The sequence below is a fragment of the Nicotiana sylvestris genome, chromosome 3 (genome assembly GCF_000393655.2).
Source record: "Nicotiana sylvestris chromosome 3, ASM39365v2, whole genome shotgun sequence".
Lineage (NCBI taxonomy): Eukaryota > Viridiplantae > Streptophyta > Magnoliopsida > Solanales > Solanaceae > Nicotiana > Nicotiana sylvestris.
In genome coordinates, this window is record NC_091059.1 from 134,944,535 (window position 1) to 134,963,164 (window position 18,630).

Here is an 18,630-nt window from a genome sequence, read left to right on the forward strand (position 1 = left end):
AGTGATCATCAACTGATTCATGTCAACCGGGGCGGAGCTACAGTTATATATGCTTAGGGGTTCAACAGAGCCCAATAACTTTGACTCACCTCTTCGTATTAAAAGTTCCACTTAATATGTTTTAAATAATTTATTTAGAACTGTTAGATAGTAGTGCATATGTCAAATATACTAGGTATATTTAATATACCGTTTCTCCAATGTGAGACACTAGTATATTAATATATATACACTATACTATCTAACAACAACGCTTTAATTTGCATGTCAACTATCACACTAGAAACAGGCACAGATTCAGGGAGAGGTGTCAAAAATAAAATAACCATGAAGTAAAGCATTAATTGTCGTTGATAACTTTTGCTTAAAATCATCAAAGTAATAATCATGTTCGTGGCATAATATCCACTACTAATTAACTTAAGAAAATAAAGAAAACAAACCATTACTAGTATTGGAAAATTATCTAATTCCCTTGGAGGTTGGGGCCTATGCTATCTATAGACACATCAATTTTTCTAGGGCGTAAGGTTGACATGGTAAACCTCAGTCATATCAGGATAGAATAAACCAAAATTTTCCTCGACACCAGCGGGCTTTTGGTTCTCGTTAAAGAGAGCAAAAATGTACGTCTCCAAAACTTTGCCAGGCCTCCTAGGAGTTCCTTGTCCAGAAGAAACATGTGCAATCAAATTGTTTGCATATGTTTGAGCATTGTCTATAGTTGCAGCGACATCGCCAGCACTTGGCCAACCTGTCTCTGTAACCACGACTTCTACCGCAGGTTGTCCAACTTTCTCTAATGCAACATACAAAGAGTCCACCATTGCATCAAACAGGTTGTTGTATTGGAATTGGCCGTCACTTACAATCGGACCCGTGCCTTTCAAAAGTGCATAGTCTAATTGAATTTGAGCAGGATTTCCAGAATAAGCAAAATAAGGATACACATTAGCCAGTAGTGGATATTGTTTTGTAGCTAAAAATTGTGCTATGGGCTGCAGGAATTGAACGGCGCTATCAGAGAACGCTCCGTTCGAAGGAGGAAACGAGGTTCCTAACACTTGTAATGAGACTGTAGTTGAAACAGGTATGTTAAGGTTGTTGGCTTTCAGTGCAGAGTCGAGATTTTGCAACGCTCCTAATACGAAGTTTGCTAATGGTCCTGGTACGACTTCATTACCTGCTGAAATGTACGTAAATTTGACAGTTGAAGCATGTGGAATTACGTTGTTTTGTACCCAATTTGTAGCAAAAGTGGGATCGCTAGCAAGTGATTGCAGGTCTTCATTTCGGATACCAAGAATTACAGAAATATCAGATCCCTGTAATGCCGTTAAGACATCCTGATTGGGATCGAAAATTCGTATTTTTTGGATGTTTCTGGACTTCAAAAGATTGATCACTTGGGCTGGTGGTCGTAGATTATTTCCCAGGAGACCATAGTTCACACCAATTCCTTCAACGCCTTTTTGCCACAAAAAAGACAAAGTAAAATATGATCATTAATTCGATTAAACAAATTCTAACAACGCGTAAACTAAAGCGCTCATCAAATAACAGAGTAATTAATGAGTTTACGGTACGACATGACATATTCACTTTGGCTCAAATATTGTATTTGTGTTAAAAAATTATTTAATATATATAAATAATTTATTCAAAATTTATTAACAAAAAAGATTGTATCCATATTTCATAAATTAAAAATTCTGGCTCCGTTTATGATCAAAACTTACCGGAGCTTATGGTCACACATACAAATAACAAGATGCAAAGCCGCTGCATGATTAATAAATATATAGAGAAGGACTATGATATTACCGAGCACGAGTGGAAAAAGGTCATATTTATACGTCTGAGGATCCTCGCTAATTACCAGAGTTACTACTAGTACGAAATATTTTACCATCAATGTTGGATCTTTATTTATTTAGTTTGCCTTTTTGGCATGAGATGGTGGATCTTTATTTATTATATTTTTGGCATGAGATGGTGGATCTTTATTTATTTATGTTGCCTAATTTGGCATGAGTATTATTTATAACATTTTAGTACATGTCATAAATAAGGACTGACTACTGTTAATTAATTGTAAACTCATCTATTACAAGCGGGATCTTCAAACTTGATCCTGGTAATTTCTCTCTTATTATATGTCCAGATACAAATTGCATCATTTTATTGCGTTCACAGTTAAAAGGAAGTTAAATTACATGTAGCATCCATATTTACAAATGAATCTCCTTCTCATATTAAAGAAAAAGAAAATACAATTTAGGCTTAGTATTATTCAACGTTCCCGACCAGAATACACAGCTAGCACAACCATGAAAAAAGAAGAAGAATAAACTAAAGAATATTGGATGATCACACGAAGTAATAAAACTGAACTAAACTGAATTTACTTAAGATTAGACAGGCGAAGACAAAATAATGAAGTGTTTATGGGAAAAACTTGCTAATATTTGGTGTATGTATTAAAATCAATAATGTATAATAACACATACTGTTCTTTTGAAAATTTTCAGGTTTTGCTTCACAACACTCACACTTCCGGTGGTTTGCCATATTAAACTTACCTCCAATATATTTGTTTACCCTAAAATCGGATAACAATTGAATTTATACGCGGTTTTAAAAATACGTGATATAACTTGGCACAAAATAAGAGGATACGTAGATTTGATATTGAAATTGACTGCAAATAGAAATGAAAGCAAACCAAAGGAAATATATAGCTTTGGCCCTCAAGCTAGATCTCCCTCAAACCAAACGAATATTCCGCTGGTAAATAAGAACAAGGTGACAAAGTATTGAGAGCTTAAGAGAAAATAGTATATTGCTTTGTATTGCGTGAATATGATGTCTTTTACAGATGATCAGCTCCCCTTTATATAGTAGGGGAGTCCTACCCTTGAATCTTGATACAATTCTAAATACAATAAGAAATCCCATGATTAGCAAATTAATCGGCCTCTTCTTGATACATGTCGAGATTTACGCCGTGATCCTCGTTCTATTGCGGATTTTTTAGCTTTCTGTTATTTGGCTCGGTAAGTTCCCCTCGATCTTGCTCGAACTCTATCCTGCCAGGTTCGATCTTGGCTGACCTCGATCTCGATCGATCTTTGGGTCACGAGCTCGGCAATCTATCTTTACACCACAGTCCGATATAACACGGGGTCGAATCTTGGCCTGCCACGTTCCAAGACAAACCCGATTTTGACCGTATACAGATAGTCCCCTCGTTTCTTGGAGAAAAAATGATGAGAAACGATATGAACTTTTCCAATCTCATCTCGATGGGTCATGACGTAAGCGACGAATCCGATCATGACGTCAGCGACAAGCGGATATTGAAACGTCCTATCAGTTCGGGTATCGAGGCATTAAATGCATGTCAGTTGTTGTCGACCACTACCGGTTATGAACCGTCGCCAGTTATCTATAAAAACCCTAGCCTTTCCTCATTCAAACTTTTACACTCAAAGTCCTCTCTACCTTTGCTTTTTCTTCAACAAGTCTCTTTGCTTTACAATCTTCACACTCAAATTCTTTGAACATTAATCAAATCGCGTATAATCCCAATCCTCTTTGTGAACACCTAATTTTTGACAACATTTAATTTTTTATCACTTCTTTTATGTAAATATTTTAGGGGGTTTTAACCTACTATTATTTTAGCTTTATTACACTTTTTATTATAGGATAAAAATAAAAAAAAAAAAATTAAAAGGTGAATTATCACTATTAATATTTTTTTTATTATTTGTTTTTATAAAAAAAATCCGAAAAAATTATTTTTTTTAAAAAAAATAAAATAAAATTTCGGGAATGATTTAAAAAATAAGAAAAAGGGAAGTATTTAATAAAAAAAAAATATAAAACTAAAAATAGGTGGAATTCTCTTTTAAAAAAAGTAAAAGAATGTAGAAAATTAAAAAAATAAAAAGTTTTGTGAAAATTTTAAAAAATTAAAAAGTAAAAGAAGGTTGGAATTAAAAAATAAATATAAAGGTATCTGAAAATTTAAAAAATTTAAAGTAAATGAAAGTAGCATTTTTAAAAGAAAAAGGAAAAGAAAGTGGTTTGTTTTTTTAAAGAAAAGTTAAATAAAGTGAGATTCTCTTTTAAAAAAATAAAAAGTGGGATTTTAAATAAGATAAAGTAATTAAAGTTGGAATTTTAAAAATAAAAGTAAATAAAGGTGAGATTTCTTTTTCTAAAAAAATAAAAGCAATTTGTAAGTGGGATTTCTTTTAATTAAAAAAATAATAAAATAATAAAAAACAAATCTGAAAATTTCGAAAATTTTGCTATAAATAGAAGAGAAAATTTAGGAAGAAGGGTGGAAAAAAAGAGAGGAAAAACTAGATAGAGAGAAGAAAAAAAGAGGGGGCGGAGTGAGAAGTATACACCCGATATACATTCTGGATACACTGAATATACAGGGGCAGAATTCATTTTGGAGAGTTTTGAAGTTGAAAAAGAATAGTTACTGCTTCATTGCCTCGCTTAAGATCTGAAATAGTCAGAACCTTCCTACCTTTTACTTCTTCACTATACTTGGAGTCGTTTATAGTCTCCTGGGTTTTCTGCTATTCCTACTGTACTGGTTTGCGATGTTGCTGAATCTGCTGTTGCTGTGTTATTCTGCTGCTGTATTTTGTTGTTTGCTGTTGCTGATTACTTACCCCATTTTTCTGTTCTACATACCAGGTATTCTCTTGAAACTATGTTGGAAATAAAGCCTGATTAAGTTTGTGTAAAGATCTGTGAACCGAGCTGGAGTTTAAAGGAAAAACATTAAGTTCTTGTTGTAATTTCTGCTCGATGCTGTCATTTTATTGTTCATGCTTTCAGTCTAGTTTATTTTGGATATTTCATTCCTAGATGTATATTTGATTTAAATGTTGGGTGAACTTATTTTGAATATAGGTGATTCAGGAATGTTGTAAACCTCGTATAATCATGTGTTAATTGAAGATTATGATCCTTAATTAATTTGTTAAGATCAGATGATTTGGATGTACGTTTCATGTTTGTGGTTCAAATTACAAGTTTAGACCCTTCATGCGGTTGGTCGAGTAAGCTTGGTTTGGGTTTATTTCCTACTGTCCATTTTAGATCTGTTCCTATATAGCTTGAAATACAACACAATGGTTTTAGAGTTGTCCTTCAGTTCTGTTGTTGCTCATGTATGAGCACTTTTTTATCTTAAAATGGTTTTTGAATGGGGTTTGAGCTTGGTTTTTGACTTGAAATTTTCAGATTCAGATTAACCTTTCATATTTAGTTTTTCTTTGGCAAGTTTCCATGACATGTGGTATGTTTAAAATATGTTATGCTTGAATCAGAATTTAATATAAACTAGGGGGGAAGGGACCTTTGAGTTTTGTTAATTGGTAAATAATTTGTGTAAAGGTGTGTTGTTGCAACTAGGATTGTATCTTCATTTTGGAACCTATATTAGCATAAAAATGTGCTTTGCATTTGATTCAAAGATTATTAGTATTTGTTCAATCCCAGAATTTCTTGAATGATGCAATTTGCTTCAAACATATTTGTTGGGTCGTGTATTGGGCTGCCATCATTGGCCTAATTTCGATGGTCTTCCCCTTCCACAATCAGGTTGCCAAACTGGGCTTCAAGTTGAGCCCAGTTATTTCACACGCCGAGCCTGCAGTAATGGGCAACCAGACGTGGGTTTTTGACTAACTCGGCCTTTCCACAATCAAATGTAGGTGGTCTGCTACCAGTTCATTTTTTATTAAATTATTAGTTTAAGCTTTGGCATAACATAAGTAGGAATCCCTTTACGTTCTTTGATGAACTAGTCACGTCCTTTTAATTAAAGTCGGGTGTGCATTTATGTGACCCAAATCCAAATCCCAACGATGTTAAAGTATGTCCAAAAACCACGGGTGCATTTATGTGACGTGGTTCAAGACTTGTTTTAATGACGTTGCAATTTTCTTTAAAAATGAATAAAAGAGATTAAGGTTAAAATTTGCACATAGGTTCATAATTGTTAAAATCAGATAATTTAAGCCAAATATAACAGTTGAGCGACCGTGCTAAAACCACGGAACTCGGGAATGCCTAACACCTTCTCCCGGGTTAACAGAATCCCTTACTCAGATTTCTGGTTCGCGGACTGTAATACAGAGTCAATCTTTTCCTCGATTCGGGATTCAACCGGTGACTTGGGACACCATAAATCTCTCAAGTGGCGACTCTGAATCTTTAAATAAACGAATCCCGTTTCGATTGTCCTTTAATTGGAAAAACTCCCTTTACATATACCCTTTTCCGGGGTGTAGGTGAAAAAGGAGGTGTGACAGCTCTGGCGACTCTGCTGGAGACCGAACCCAGAATTTCTGGTTTAGGGTTCAGAATTCGAGCTTGGAATAATTGTTATAATTGGCTTTGTTTATTATCTGATCTTTACATGTTTGGGCCTAATGTGCTAAATGCTGCTTTTACCGCTTTGATATTATCTGAACTGTATGTAAAATGCTACGAAACTCTTCTCTTCTCACCTTCGGGGATGTGCTCGCTTGTCGAGACTCCCTATTCTGTTAGTGTCATACCTTGAAATAAGAAAGAGGCTTGGATAAGTTACTAAGTCGGATGGCCTTTTGGTTCCCGGTACGTAGCCCCCTCCTCGACTCGAGCTGTCCGCTCGGGTACACAGTCTAGAACAAATACCCAGGTTATAAACCTAGAATAACTCAGCTTTATGCCGGATCCCTAATAGGAACGTTCGTTTGCATCACGTGCATTTGACTTTGGAGGCTCAACACAGGGGTTGGGTCTGTCTAGGACAGGTGTACCAAAAATGAAAAAGACCATCCTGATGCATCTTACTTGCTACTTGTGCATTTATTTGCTTCGGACTTGCATGCTGACCGACTTTTGAATATTTTTACGAGGGTTAAAGAGAGTTAATCGCCTATTTTGAAAAAAACCAATGTCCAAATAGTGTCGAAACTCTGCTGAATTTTTGAGAAAATGAAAAAAAAGGGAAAAAACAAAAATATAGTTTTATCTGCCAATGAAAAGAGTTTGGTTTTCAAAAAGAAGTTTGTTTTATCGGCTCGAACTACGCTGGTTTGATTCTCATAGGGTGTGAGATACGTAGGCAACCCTCATCGGGTCCAACCTCCCTTTTTTGCAAAAATAGCCAAAAATGTCAAAATTTTAATTTTCGTCATAAATAAGTCGGGTGATGTCGTTCTTGTCAAAAATAGCCGAATGTTCCCAAAAAGGGACACTGAAAGGCTGACTTTGCATAAACACCACCTTTGGTCATTTTTAAGGTTTTGACTGGTTAGCAAATACAACCTTTAAATCTTCTTCGAAGTGCTGAAAAGCCGTATTGACAAGACCAGATATTTTATGAAATTTTTTTTAAAAAAAAAAAAAAGAAAAAAAAGAAAAGAAAAAAGGGAGTACTTGTCAGTTAGAGTCTGTTAGTCTATTTTTAAGTTGTATTGCCATTTTGATGACAATGTCTTTTAGAGTCCGTTAATATTGTAATGGGTCGTTTCAATAAACACATTTTTCTTTAATGGAAAATTTGAAAAAAAAAGAAAATCAAAAATTTTATCAGTCATTTTGGCACTTATCTATCAGAACTACGCACGGTCTGATTCATGCGGGGACATGATACGTAGGCAATCCACATAAGATTCGACCACCATCAAAAAGAAAATATATATATATATATATAGAAAAGAGAAAAAATGAGAAAACAAAGAAAATAAAGGAAGGATTGGGAGGCGTTCAAAAGGAGCACAATTATAAGAAGTCGGAATGACGCACGTAACTAAAGCAAATACATGATAGAAAGGGTTAACTGTCTAGTTGCATTGCATTCTCAATGTGTGTTTTCCTATATGTTGAAAACCCTAACGCTACCGGGTTGCTCCCATTTTGTTCTCTTTCAATCTCCAGAAAGGTGGTTGGTTGTGGTACTAACGTAATGCTTCCCTGCAACACAAAGGCAAAAGACAATGGCAGAGAACAACAGAACTGAGTGGGTTGGTACCAATGCCCGAAAACAGCTGGTTGAACAGGACTACGGGTTGGTAGAAGAGGTAAAAATGTTGAGACAGCATGTGGCAGACATGTATCGTTCATGGATGACTGGGAAAACACCACCCCTGCCACCGCCTAGCTTCCTGAACTCTATCCTTACCTAAACACCTAACACAATAACGGATGATCCTCCATACTCTCCATATCTACCCACTTATGACAGTTTTCCCAGCCACCCTAGAAGCTCCATCACTCGTCGTCCAGCTATATTTTTCCAATGCTACTTCTCTCCACGGGACTCCCAAAAACATGCTTCACTCTCCAAGTACCCAGCTCCACAAAATGCCTATCCACCCCCACGAGCACACCAGAAACCCCCTGGATCAGGTTTTAGGCCAAATCAGGCATTTAGGAACGAGAGGTTGCTGAAACGAGGAAAGGCTCTCACCCCTATCGGAGAATCTTATGCAAGTCTGTTTGAAAGACTAAAACATGCTGTCCTGATTGAGCCGCTCCCCGGATATACTCCAGATCCACATGCAAGAAGCTTTGATCCTACTACACGATGCGCATACCATTCCAATGTCCCAGGGCATAACATTGAGAGTTGTCATTCGTTAAAAAGGGAAATAGAAAGAATGATTCACGAAGGAGTGATTGCGATCGACGACAGTAATAAAAAGCATGTGAACCTTCTTAGGATATTGACTAAAGTTGAAGATGTTGAAGCAGATGGTGGTCTTGATGCGAAGCTCAGTGGCTAAGATGTCGTGCTTGGTAATTGGGAAGACGCTCCCTTTCTTGGTCAGCCGGAGCGGAGCTTTGGTGGTTCATTTTGTTATCATTTTTGTTGTCCGGGTTATTTGCAGGGTTGTAATCCGGACATTGTCTTGTGTCAAACCTTCTTATCCTTCCATTTTGTCATAGTGGTTTGTTTAGTGTTGTCTAGGATTGTTTTAGGTTTGTTCCAAGGTTGTACCCCAGTTGTTTTTCTTTTTTCGTTATACAACCCGTTTCATCGCTTCTCTAATGCAAATTCCGGTCTTTTGTTACCTCCAGTCATCTTCTTTGTTTAGTTCTTTTTATCCTTTTGTTTTGTCTTTGTTCAACGCCGATTCTAGTGACATGACATGCGCGCACAGTTTGGGCCTAATCTTAAGAGTTAATTATAAAGCCATTGGGAGATGATCGAGACACTTAAGGGAAATAAGAACATCTTGAGATCAATTGAAGCCCGGGCCACATGAAACTGGGGAAAGTAAAACATAAAGAAAAATTATAAAAGCAAGTTAGCCATATTGACAAGGGGGTCGTTCATGGTAACGAAAGTGAGAGTATTGCCCAACGGTGCTTTAAAAATGACAAATGAAAAGGCGAATGTGTGGATATGGTTATCAAGTCCGGCACAATCAGAAGATGTGGCGAATGTTTAATTGTGTTGTTTGTGCTTGGCATGTTTTGAAGATTGGAATGACGAAGACATTTTATTCTTCTATCTAAACACTTTATCCTTCGTTAACCCTTTGAGCCTTATTGGTTTTATTTCATACCCCTCGTTCGGAATCAGTAGCAAATATTAGAAAACACAAGCATGGAAGATAAAGAAAAAGAAAAAGAAAAAGGAAAAGAAAACAAAAGAAACAAAAGAAACAACAAAACAACAAAAGAGAAAGGAGAAAGGAGAAATGAGCAAAAGATAAAGAGAAAGAAAAAGAAAAGAAAATAATAAATAAGTGGAAAGGAAAACAAAAAAAAAAGGAATTGGGAACTACGTTTGACCTGATTCCTCAAAGAGGATACGTAGGTGCTTCACGGCTCGGTCATAGTGTAACAAAAAATAAAAAATCCCCAAGCAAGAAACTGGGGCAGAAGTTGTGTTTGAAATAAAGAAATCTGGTTCCGAAGGTTGTAAATTTTGAACCCAAATTGATTCGTTTTGAGCCGCTAATACCCTTTCTTTATAGCCCTATCCAAAACCCCATGTTACGGTCCCAAGAAAGACCTTTTGACCAGTCTTCGAAAGATGCCAAGTCATGCAAATGGAAGTCGAGAATAACACTCTGATCCCCGGCAGAAAAGTAATAAAATGAGAGAGTCTTATCGGTGAAAACCTTCACGGGCACCTTGAGGCGGCTATAAGTTGAGAGAAAAATCAAAATGAGAGAGGCTTGATAGTGAAAACCCTTCGGGCACTACAAGTCGAATAAAGATTGAGAATCATACAGGAAAGCACCAGACGAAGATTGTGAAAGGCGATTAACGACGGAGGATAGGCCACGTGTGCATGTCATGGCCAATAGAGTTGGTATCCACATCTGATAGGTTTTACTTTGTAGTTTTCTTGTTAGGAGTCATCTCTTTTTTTTGCCTTTTACTATGTTCCTTTTACCTTTGTCATTTCCTCTTCTTGAGTCTCTTTGGTCAGAACAAGCGAGAAATGATTTCAAAATTTTCCATCAGCTTTCCAATTATGCAAGACGAGATCTGACTAGTACATCAAAATGGTATAAGTCAGGAAAGAACAAGAGCAATGAGCTGGTAATAGTCAACGTGTTTTGAGGTTCGCGCAAAATACCCAAGATTGGTCCATATCAATTCAGGGACAGTGCAACAAAAAGAGGGCCAGGGGGATTGAACCGAGGGTATATTCGATGATGAGATTGACAAAAGGATGGACCAGTGTCAAGAAGGATATCCCCAGCAGAAATCGAGGGTTATAAGGCCAAGGCCAGCGGAAAATCAAGAAAGAACAACGCGGAAAGCAATGGACATAATTGGGAAATTCATAGGAGACTCAAAGGTTGGGGAAATGCCAGTTCACGGATAGTACCGCAAAAGAAGATATTGGGTCTGCACCGGAAAAAAGGTATTTCAGTAACACAGACGATGGAGGGAGTGGTTAATCAATGAACATGCAAGATCTTCAAGTGAAATCAGCTATCATGAAAATACATAAGGTCAGATAAGGAGACTGGGAAAATGGTTAAGAGGTTTGTGAATAAGGAATCGCCAAGAAGGTCGGAAGGTATCCGCCAAGCTTCAAGATGGTCAGACAACGCATAGATGGGAAAATGGTTGATAGCATCCCCAGCAAGAGTATCACAACCAACCACCACGTTTTAAATTGATCAAATTTTCTTTGATTTGAAGCAGGGACATGGAATGTTACTGATGACGGAAAGATGCGCCACAAGAAAGATTGTCAAACTGGGGCAGAAATTTTTTGTTCATTTCAAAAATTTTCGGGAAGTCTAACACAAGTTTGGTGAAAAGCGGTATCCCCAGTAGTTTTTCGGGAGAATGCAAAACAAGTTTTAAAGAAAGCAATGTCAGGAGGAAGATAACACAAGGTTTAAGGGAGGTAGTCTTCGAAGGAAGAAGATAACAAAATAAAAAAGAGAAAAAAGAGGAAGACCAGTTTTGCAAAAGGAAACGGTTTGCAGAGGAATGAAACATCAGTCTTAAGGGAAGTAGTCTTTGAAGGAGTAAGATAACATATTTTTGAAAAAGTGTTATCCCCAGCAGTTCGCAGAGAAATGAGACACCAGTTTTGAGGGAAGTAGTTTGGAAGAAGGAAGACAGTACAAGTTTTGAGGGAAGTAGTTTTGAAGAAAGATAATTCAAGTTAGAAGGAAAATGGTTCAGGAGGTAAGGGGAAACAATGACGTTTTATTTTTCGAAGTTGTTGATTGAAGCCAGGAGCCCGCCTGAAGAAAGGAATGACGTTTTTATTTTCGAAGTTGTTGTTGAGGTCAGGAGCCCGCCTGAAGAATGGAATGGCGTTTTTATTTTTTCGAAAATGTTGTTGAAGTCAGGAGCCCGCCGGAAGAAAGGAATGACGCTTTATTTTTTGAAGTTGTTGTTGAAGTCAGGAGCCCGCCTGAAAGGAATGACGTTTTTATTTTTGAAGTTGTTGTTGAGGTCAGGAGCCCACCTGAAGAAAGGAATGACGTTTTTATTTTTTCGAAGATGTTGTTGAGGTCAGGAGCCCGCCTGAAGAAAGAAATGGCGTTTTATTTTTCGAAGTTATTGATTGAAGTCAGGAGCCCGCGTGAAGAAAGGAATGACGCTTTATTTTTCGAAGTTGTTGATTGAAGTCTGGAGCCCGCCTGAAGAAAGGAATGGCATTTTATTTTTCGAAGTTGTTGATTGAAGTCAGGAGCCCGCCTGAAGAAAGGAATGACGCTTTATTTTTCGAAGTTGTTGTTGAGGTCAGGAGCCCGCCTGAAGAAAAGAATGGCGTTTTTATTTTCGAAGTTGTTGTTGAGGTCAGGAGCCCGCCTGAAGAAAGGAATGGCGTTTTTATTTTCGAAGTTGTTGTTGAGGTCAGGAGCCCGCCTGAAGAAAGGAATGACATTTTTATTTTTTCGAAGATGTTGTTGAAGTTAGGAGCCCGCCTGAAGAAAGGAATGGCATTTTTATTTTCGAAGTTGTTGTTGAGGTCAGGAGCCCGCCTGAAGAAAGGAATGACATTTTTATTTTCGAAGTTGTTGTTGAGTTCAGGAGCCCGCCTGAAGAAAGGAATGACGCTTTATTTTTCAAAGTTGTTGATTGAAGTCAGGAGCCCGCCTGAATAAAGGAATGGCGTTTTATTTTTCGAAGTTGTTGATTGAAGTCAGGAGCCCGCCTGAAGAAAGGAATCGCGCTTTATTTTTTGAAGTTGTTGTTGAGGTCAGGAACCCGCCTGAAGAAAAGAATGGCGTTTTATTTTTGAAGTTGTTGTTGAGGTCAGGAGCCAGCCTAAAGAAAGGAATGGCGTTTTTGTTGTTGAGGTCAGGAGCCCGCCTGAAGAAAGGAATGACGTTTTTATTTTTTCGAAGATGTTGTTGAAGTCAGGAGCCCGCCTGAAGAAAGGAATGGCGCTTTATTTTTCGAAGTTGTTGTTGAAGTCAGGAGCCCGCATGGAGAATGGAGGTGTTATATTTTTTTAATTTATAGTCGAAGTCAGTAGCCCGCCTGGAGAATGGAGGTTGTTATATTTTCAAGTTGTAGTCGAAGTCAGGAGCCCGCCTGGAAAATGGAGGTGTTATATTTTTTAATTTATAGTCGAAGTCAGGAGTCTGCCTGGAGAATAGAGGTGTTATATCTTTAAGTTATAGTTGAAGTCAGGAGCCCGCCTGGAGAATGGACGTGTTATATTTTTTAATTTATAGTTGAAGTCAGGAGCCCACCTGGAGAATGGAGATGTTATATTTTTTAATTTATAGTCGAAATCAGGAGCCCGCCTGGAGAATGGAGGTGTTATATTTTTTAATTTATAGTCGAAGTCAGGAGCCCGCCTGGAGAATGGAGGCTGTTATATTTTCAAGTTGTAGTCGAAGTCAGGAGCCCGCCTGGAGAATGGAGGTGTTATATTTTTTAATTTATAGTTGAGTTCAGGAGCCCGCCTGAAGAGAGGAATGGCGTTTTATTTTTAAGTTGTTGTTGAAGTCAGGAGCCGGAGGCAAGGGGGAACAATGGCAATACGAATGCAGTTCTAAGTTGTTGGTTGAAGTCAGGAGCCCGCCTGAAGAGAGGAATGACGTTTTATTTTCTAAGTTGTTGTTGAAATCTGGAGCCCGCCTGAAGAGAGGAATAACGTTTTATTTTTAAGTTGTTGTTGAAGTCAGGAGCCCGCTTGAAGAGAGGAATGGCGTTTTATTTTCCAGTCTTGAAGTTGGGAGCCCGCCCATATAACAGAGGAATACATTTCAGTCTTTACATTTCAAGTTTTGAAGTTGGGAGCCCGCCCATATAACAGAGGAATACATTTCAGCCTTTACATTTTAAGTTTTGAAGTTGGGAGCCCGCCCATATAATAGAGGAATACATTTCAGTCTTTACGTTTCAAGTTTTGAGGTCAGGAACCCGCCTGGAGAACGGAAAGGCATTATCTTTTAAGTAGTTGTTGAAGTCAGTAAAGCAGAGGAATACAACAAAAAATCCCCAACATAAATTCAAGTTCAGAAATCAGAAGGAAGGCAACAGTGGTCAGAAGAAGGCAGTTCAAGCTTCGAAGGAAAAATAATGCGAAGCTCACAAGAAGGAAATAAGCAGTTTGAGTTCGACAATCAAGAGAGAATACAAGTCAAGTCAGAAGTAAAGAAACATCAGAGGAAACACAAGGCAACAAGACAGCGAGGCAACAAGGCAACAACAGTCCCATGACCAAGTTTGAGAATAAATCTTTGTAATTCATAGACCATAGCTTAGTATAACTTCTTTATTTTTTATCAAGGTGTAATAAGGAGGTCAGTAAGCAGTAACAGCAGTAGCAACATCAGTAACAGTAAAACCACAACTTCATGGTAGTCCCAGCTACCAAAAATTCTTAACTACACGCGACCTGATTCTCTTATAACCAGGGATATGTAGGTTGTCCAAAACCAGGACTCGGTTGCGCCTTTCCTTTTTATTTTCTTCCTCCTTTGAATAACGATATGATCAAAAATTAGTCGCATTGTTCACTTTATCTTTGTCCGAAAGCTCTTCGTGTTTTCGAGCAAAGAGGGGCAGCTGTGAACACCTAATTTTTGACAACATTTAATTTTTTATCACTTCTTTTATGTAAATATTTTAGGGGATTTTAACCTACTATTATTTTAGCTTTATTACACTTTTTATTATAGGATAAAAATACAAAAAAAAAATTAAAAGGTGAATTATCACTATTAATATTTTTGTTTTTGTTTTTTTTTTATAAAAAACAAATCCGAAAATATTATTTTATTTTTTAAAAAAATAAAATTTCGGGAATGATTTAAAAAATAAGAAAAAGGGAAGTATTGAATAAAAAAAATATATAACTAAAAATAGGTGGAATTCTCTTTTAAAAAAAGTAAAAGAATGTAGAAAATTAAAAAAAAAATAAAAAGTTTTGTGGAAATTTTATAAAATTAAAAAGTAAAAGAAGGTTGGAATTAAAATATAAATATAAAGGTATCTGAAAATTTAAAAAATTTAAAGTAAATGAAAGTAGCATTTTTAAAAGAAAAAGGAAAAGAAAGTGGTTTGTTTTTTTAAAGAAAAGTTAAATAAAGTGAGATTCTCTTTTAAAAAAATAAAAAGTGTGGGATTTTAAATAAGATAAAAGTAATTAAAGTTGGAATTTTAAAAATAAAAGTAAATAAAGGTGGGATTTCTTTTTCTAAAAAAATAAAAGCAATTTGTAAGTGGGATTTCTTTTAATTAAAAAATAATAAAATAATAAAAAAACAAATCTAAAAAATTTCGAAAATTTTGCTATAAATAGAACAGAAAATTTAGGAAGAAGTGGGTTCAAAAAAGAGGAAAAATAGAGGAGAAGAAAAAAAGAAGGGGGAGGAGAGAGCGGTATACACTCGATATACACTCTAGATACACTAGATATACAGAGGCAGAATTCATTTTGGAGAGAGTAAAAAAAGATAGAACCAAATTTTCTGAAATACTGAGAGCGGAAGAACACCAGAGAGAGTTCAAATCTAGAAAGAGAAAACAAAGAGAGATTTCTAGACTATTTTTCTTCTCCATTTTTACTGGGTTTCTCCGTGTTACTGAGATTTCTGGATTGAGGTGTTGAAGCTACTATGTTGGGCTTTCTGCTGCTATATTTTGCTGTTTGTTGTTGCTGATTGCTTACCCCATTTTTTTGTTCTACATACCAGGTATTCTCTTAAAACTATGTTGGAAATGAAGCCTGATTAAGTTTGTGTAAAGATCTGTGAACCGAGCTGGAGTTTAAAGGAAAAACATTAAGTTCTTGTTGTAATTTCTGCTCGATGCTGTCATTTTATTGTTCATGCTTTCAGTCTAGTTTATTTTGGATATTTCATTCCTAGATGTATATTTGATTTAAATGTTGGGTGAACTTATTTTGAATATAGGTGATTCAGGAATGTTGTAAACCTCGTATAATCATGTGTTAATTGAAGATTATGATCCTTAATTAATTAGTTAAGATCGGATGATTTGGATGTACGTTTCATGGCTGTGGTTTAAATTACAAGTTTAGACCCTTCATGTGGTTGGTCGAGTAAGCTTGGTTTGGGTTTATTTCCTACTGTCCATTTTAAATCTCTTCCTATATAGCTTGAAATACAGCACAATGGTTTTAGAGTTGTCCTTCAGTTCTGTTGTTGCTCATGTATGAGCACTTTTTATCTTAAAATGATTTTTGAATGGGGTTTGAGCTTGGTTTTTGACTTGAAATTTTCAGATTCAGATTAACCTTTTATATTTAGTTTTTCTTTGGCAAGTTTCCATGACATGTGGTATGTTTTAAATATGTTATGCTTGAATCAAAATTTAATATAAACTAGGGGGAAGGGACCTTTGAGTTTTGTTAATTGGTGAATAATTTGTGTAAAGGTGTGTTATTGCAACTAGGATTGTATCTTCATTTTGGAACCTATGTTAGCATAAAAATGTGCTTTGCATTTGATTCAAAGATTATCAGTATTTGTTCAATCCCAGAATTTCTTGAATGATGCAATTTGCTTCAAACATATTTGTTGGGTCGTGTATTGGACTGCCATCATTGGCCTAATTTCGATGGTCTTCCCCTTCCATAATCAGGTTGCCAAACTGGGCTTCAAGTTGAGCCCAGTTATTTCACACGCTGAGCCTGCAGTAATGGGCAACCAGACATGGGTTTTTGACTAACTCGGCCTTTCCACAATTAAATGTGGGTAGTCTGCTAGCAGTTCATTTTTATTAAATTATTAGTTTAAGCTTTGGAATAACATTAGTAGGAATCCCTTTACGTTCTTTGATGAACTAGTCACGTCCTTTTAATTAAAGTCGGGTGCGCATTTATGTGACCCAAATCCAAATCCCAACGATGTTAAAGTATGTTTAAAAATCACGGGTGCATTTATGTGACGTGGTTCAAGACTTGTTTTAATGACGTTGCAATTTTCTTTAAAAATGAATAAAAGCGATTAAGGTTAAAATTTGCACATAGGTTCATAATTGTTAAAATCAGATAATTTAAGCCAAATATAACAGTTGAGCGACCGTGCTAGAACCACGGAACTCGGGAATGCCTAACACCTTCTCCCGGGTTAACAGAATTCCTTACTCAGATTTCTGGTTCGTAGACTGTAATACAGAGTCAATCTTTTCCTCGATTCGGGATTCAACCGGTGACTTGAGACACCATAAATCTCCCAAGTGGCGACTCTGAATCTTTAAATAAACGAATCCTGTTTCGATTGTCCTTTAATTGGAAAAACTCCCTTTACATATACTCTTTTCCGGGGTGTAGGTGAAAAAGGAGGTGTGACACTCTTTTATCTCGTTCATCAACTTCGTCACCTTGTTCTTATTTACTAGTGGAATATTTGTTTAGTTCGAGGGCGATCTAGCTTGAGGGCCAAAGCTATGCATTTCCTTTGGTTTGCTTTTATTTCTATTTGCAGTCAATTTCAATATCAATTTACGTATCCTTTTATTTTGCGCCAAGTTATAATATGTATCCTTAAAACCGCATATAAATTCAATTGTTATTTGATTTTATAAACACTTTGGCGCCCATATTAAAGTTGTATTCCAACAATCGTGGTGCTCCTTTGGGACCGATAGATTTATCGAAGCCGTTTTTACTCAAAAGTCCCCGTGAACTTTGACCTCGATCATTTCTCCTCTCATTCCGTGCAGAATTTTGCCCAGATCCGTTGCCTCTACGGTCTCTATTATACGGTTGACATCAATCTCTATTCGACATTGGTTCTCGGTCGATATCCCTTTTGATTCTATCTACGGGCCTGATAGGATAAACGGATCCAGAAGGAGCCCTCAATTGATCATCCTCGACCCTGATCTTCGATTGGTATCGATTGTGCACATCGGCCCAAGTGACAATTGGGTATTCGATCAAATTTTGCTTCAACTGTTGTGAAGCCACTGAACTTCGAACATTGAGGCTTTGAGTGAAATCTTGAACAGACCAATCGTCGGTGATCGGTGGTAAATCCATTCGTTCCATTTGGAATCGAGATACGAATTCTCTAAGCATCATGTTGTCTTTCTTCCTTACCTTGAAAAGGTCTGACTTCCTTGTTGCGACCTTAATAGCCCCAGTGTGTGCTTTACAAAAGAATCTGCAAGCATAGCAAACGAGTCAATAGAATTAGATGGTAAATTATGATACCATATCATAGCATCCTTCAATAGAGTCTCCCCGAATATTTTCAGCAAGACAGATTCGATCTCGTCATCTTCCAAGTCAATTCCTTTGATAGCACATGTGTAGGAGGTGACGTGTTCGTTTGGATTAGTCGTCCCATTATATTTAGGAATCTCGGTCATACGGAACTTCTTGGGGATTAGCTTCGGAGCTGCACTCTGGGGGAAAGGTTCTTGTATAAACTTTTTGGAATCTAGTCCTTTCAATATTGGTGGTGCCCCCGGGATCTAGTCGATCCTGGAATTATAGGTTTCCACTTCTTGTCGTTTTCCTCGATCTTCTTTTCCCCTGTCTCGATTCGTTTTGTCAATTCTTCGAGCATTTTTATGATAGCAGGTAGGGCTGGGCATATATCGGGTATAACCGATAGCCAGAACCGATAAAAGCTTATTGGGGTATTGATATCGGATAATTGGGTTAATGGTTCGGTGACGGTT

At 36.8% G+C, this 18,630-nt stretch overlaps 1 protein-coding gene across 1 annotated transcript; it reads right to left on the bottom strand.

Annotated features, from left to right (window-relative positions):
* Window positions 1-462: 462 nt before the first annotated feature.
* LOC104218746 (putative glucan endo-1,3-beta-glucosidase GVI) lies at window positions 463-1,788 on the bottom strand. Its single transcript, XM_009769308.1, has 2 exons — window positions 1,740-1,788; window positions 463-1,468 (listed from the first exon to the last, which is right to left on the bottom strand). Exons 1-2 carry the CDS (start codon window positions 1,786-1,788, stop codon window positions 519-521), a joined length of 999 nt encoding a protein of 332 aa, XP_009767610.1. The 3' UTR covers window positions 463-518.
* Window positions 1,789-18,630: the final 16,842 nt, after the last annotated feature.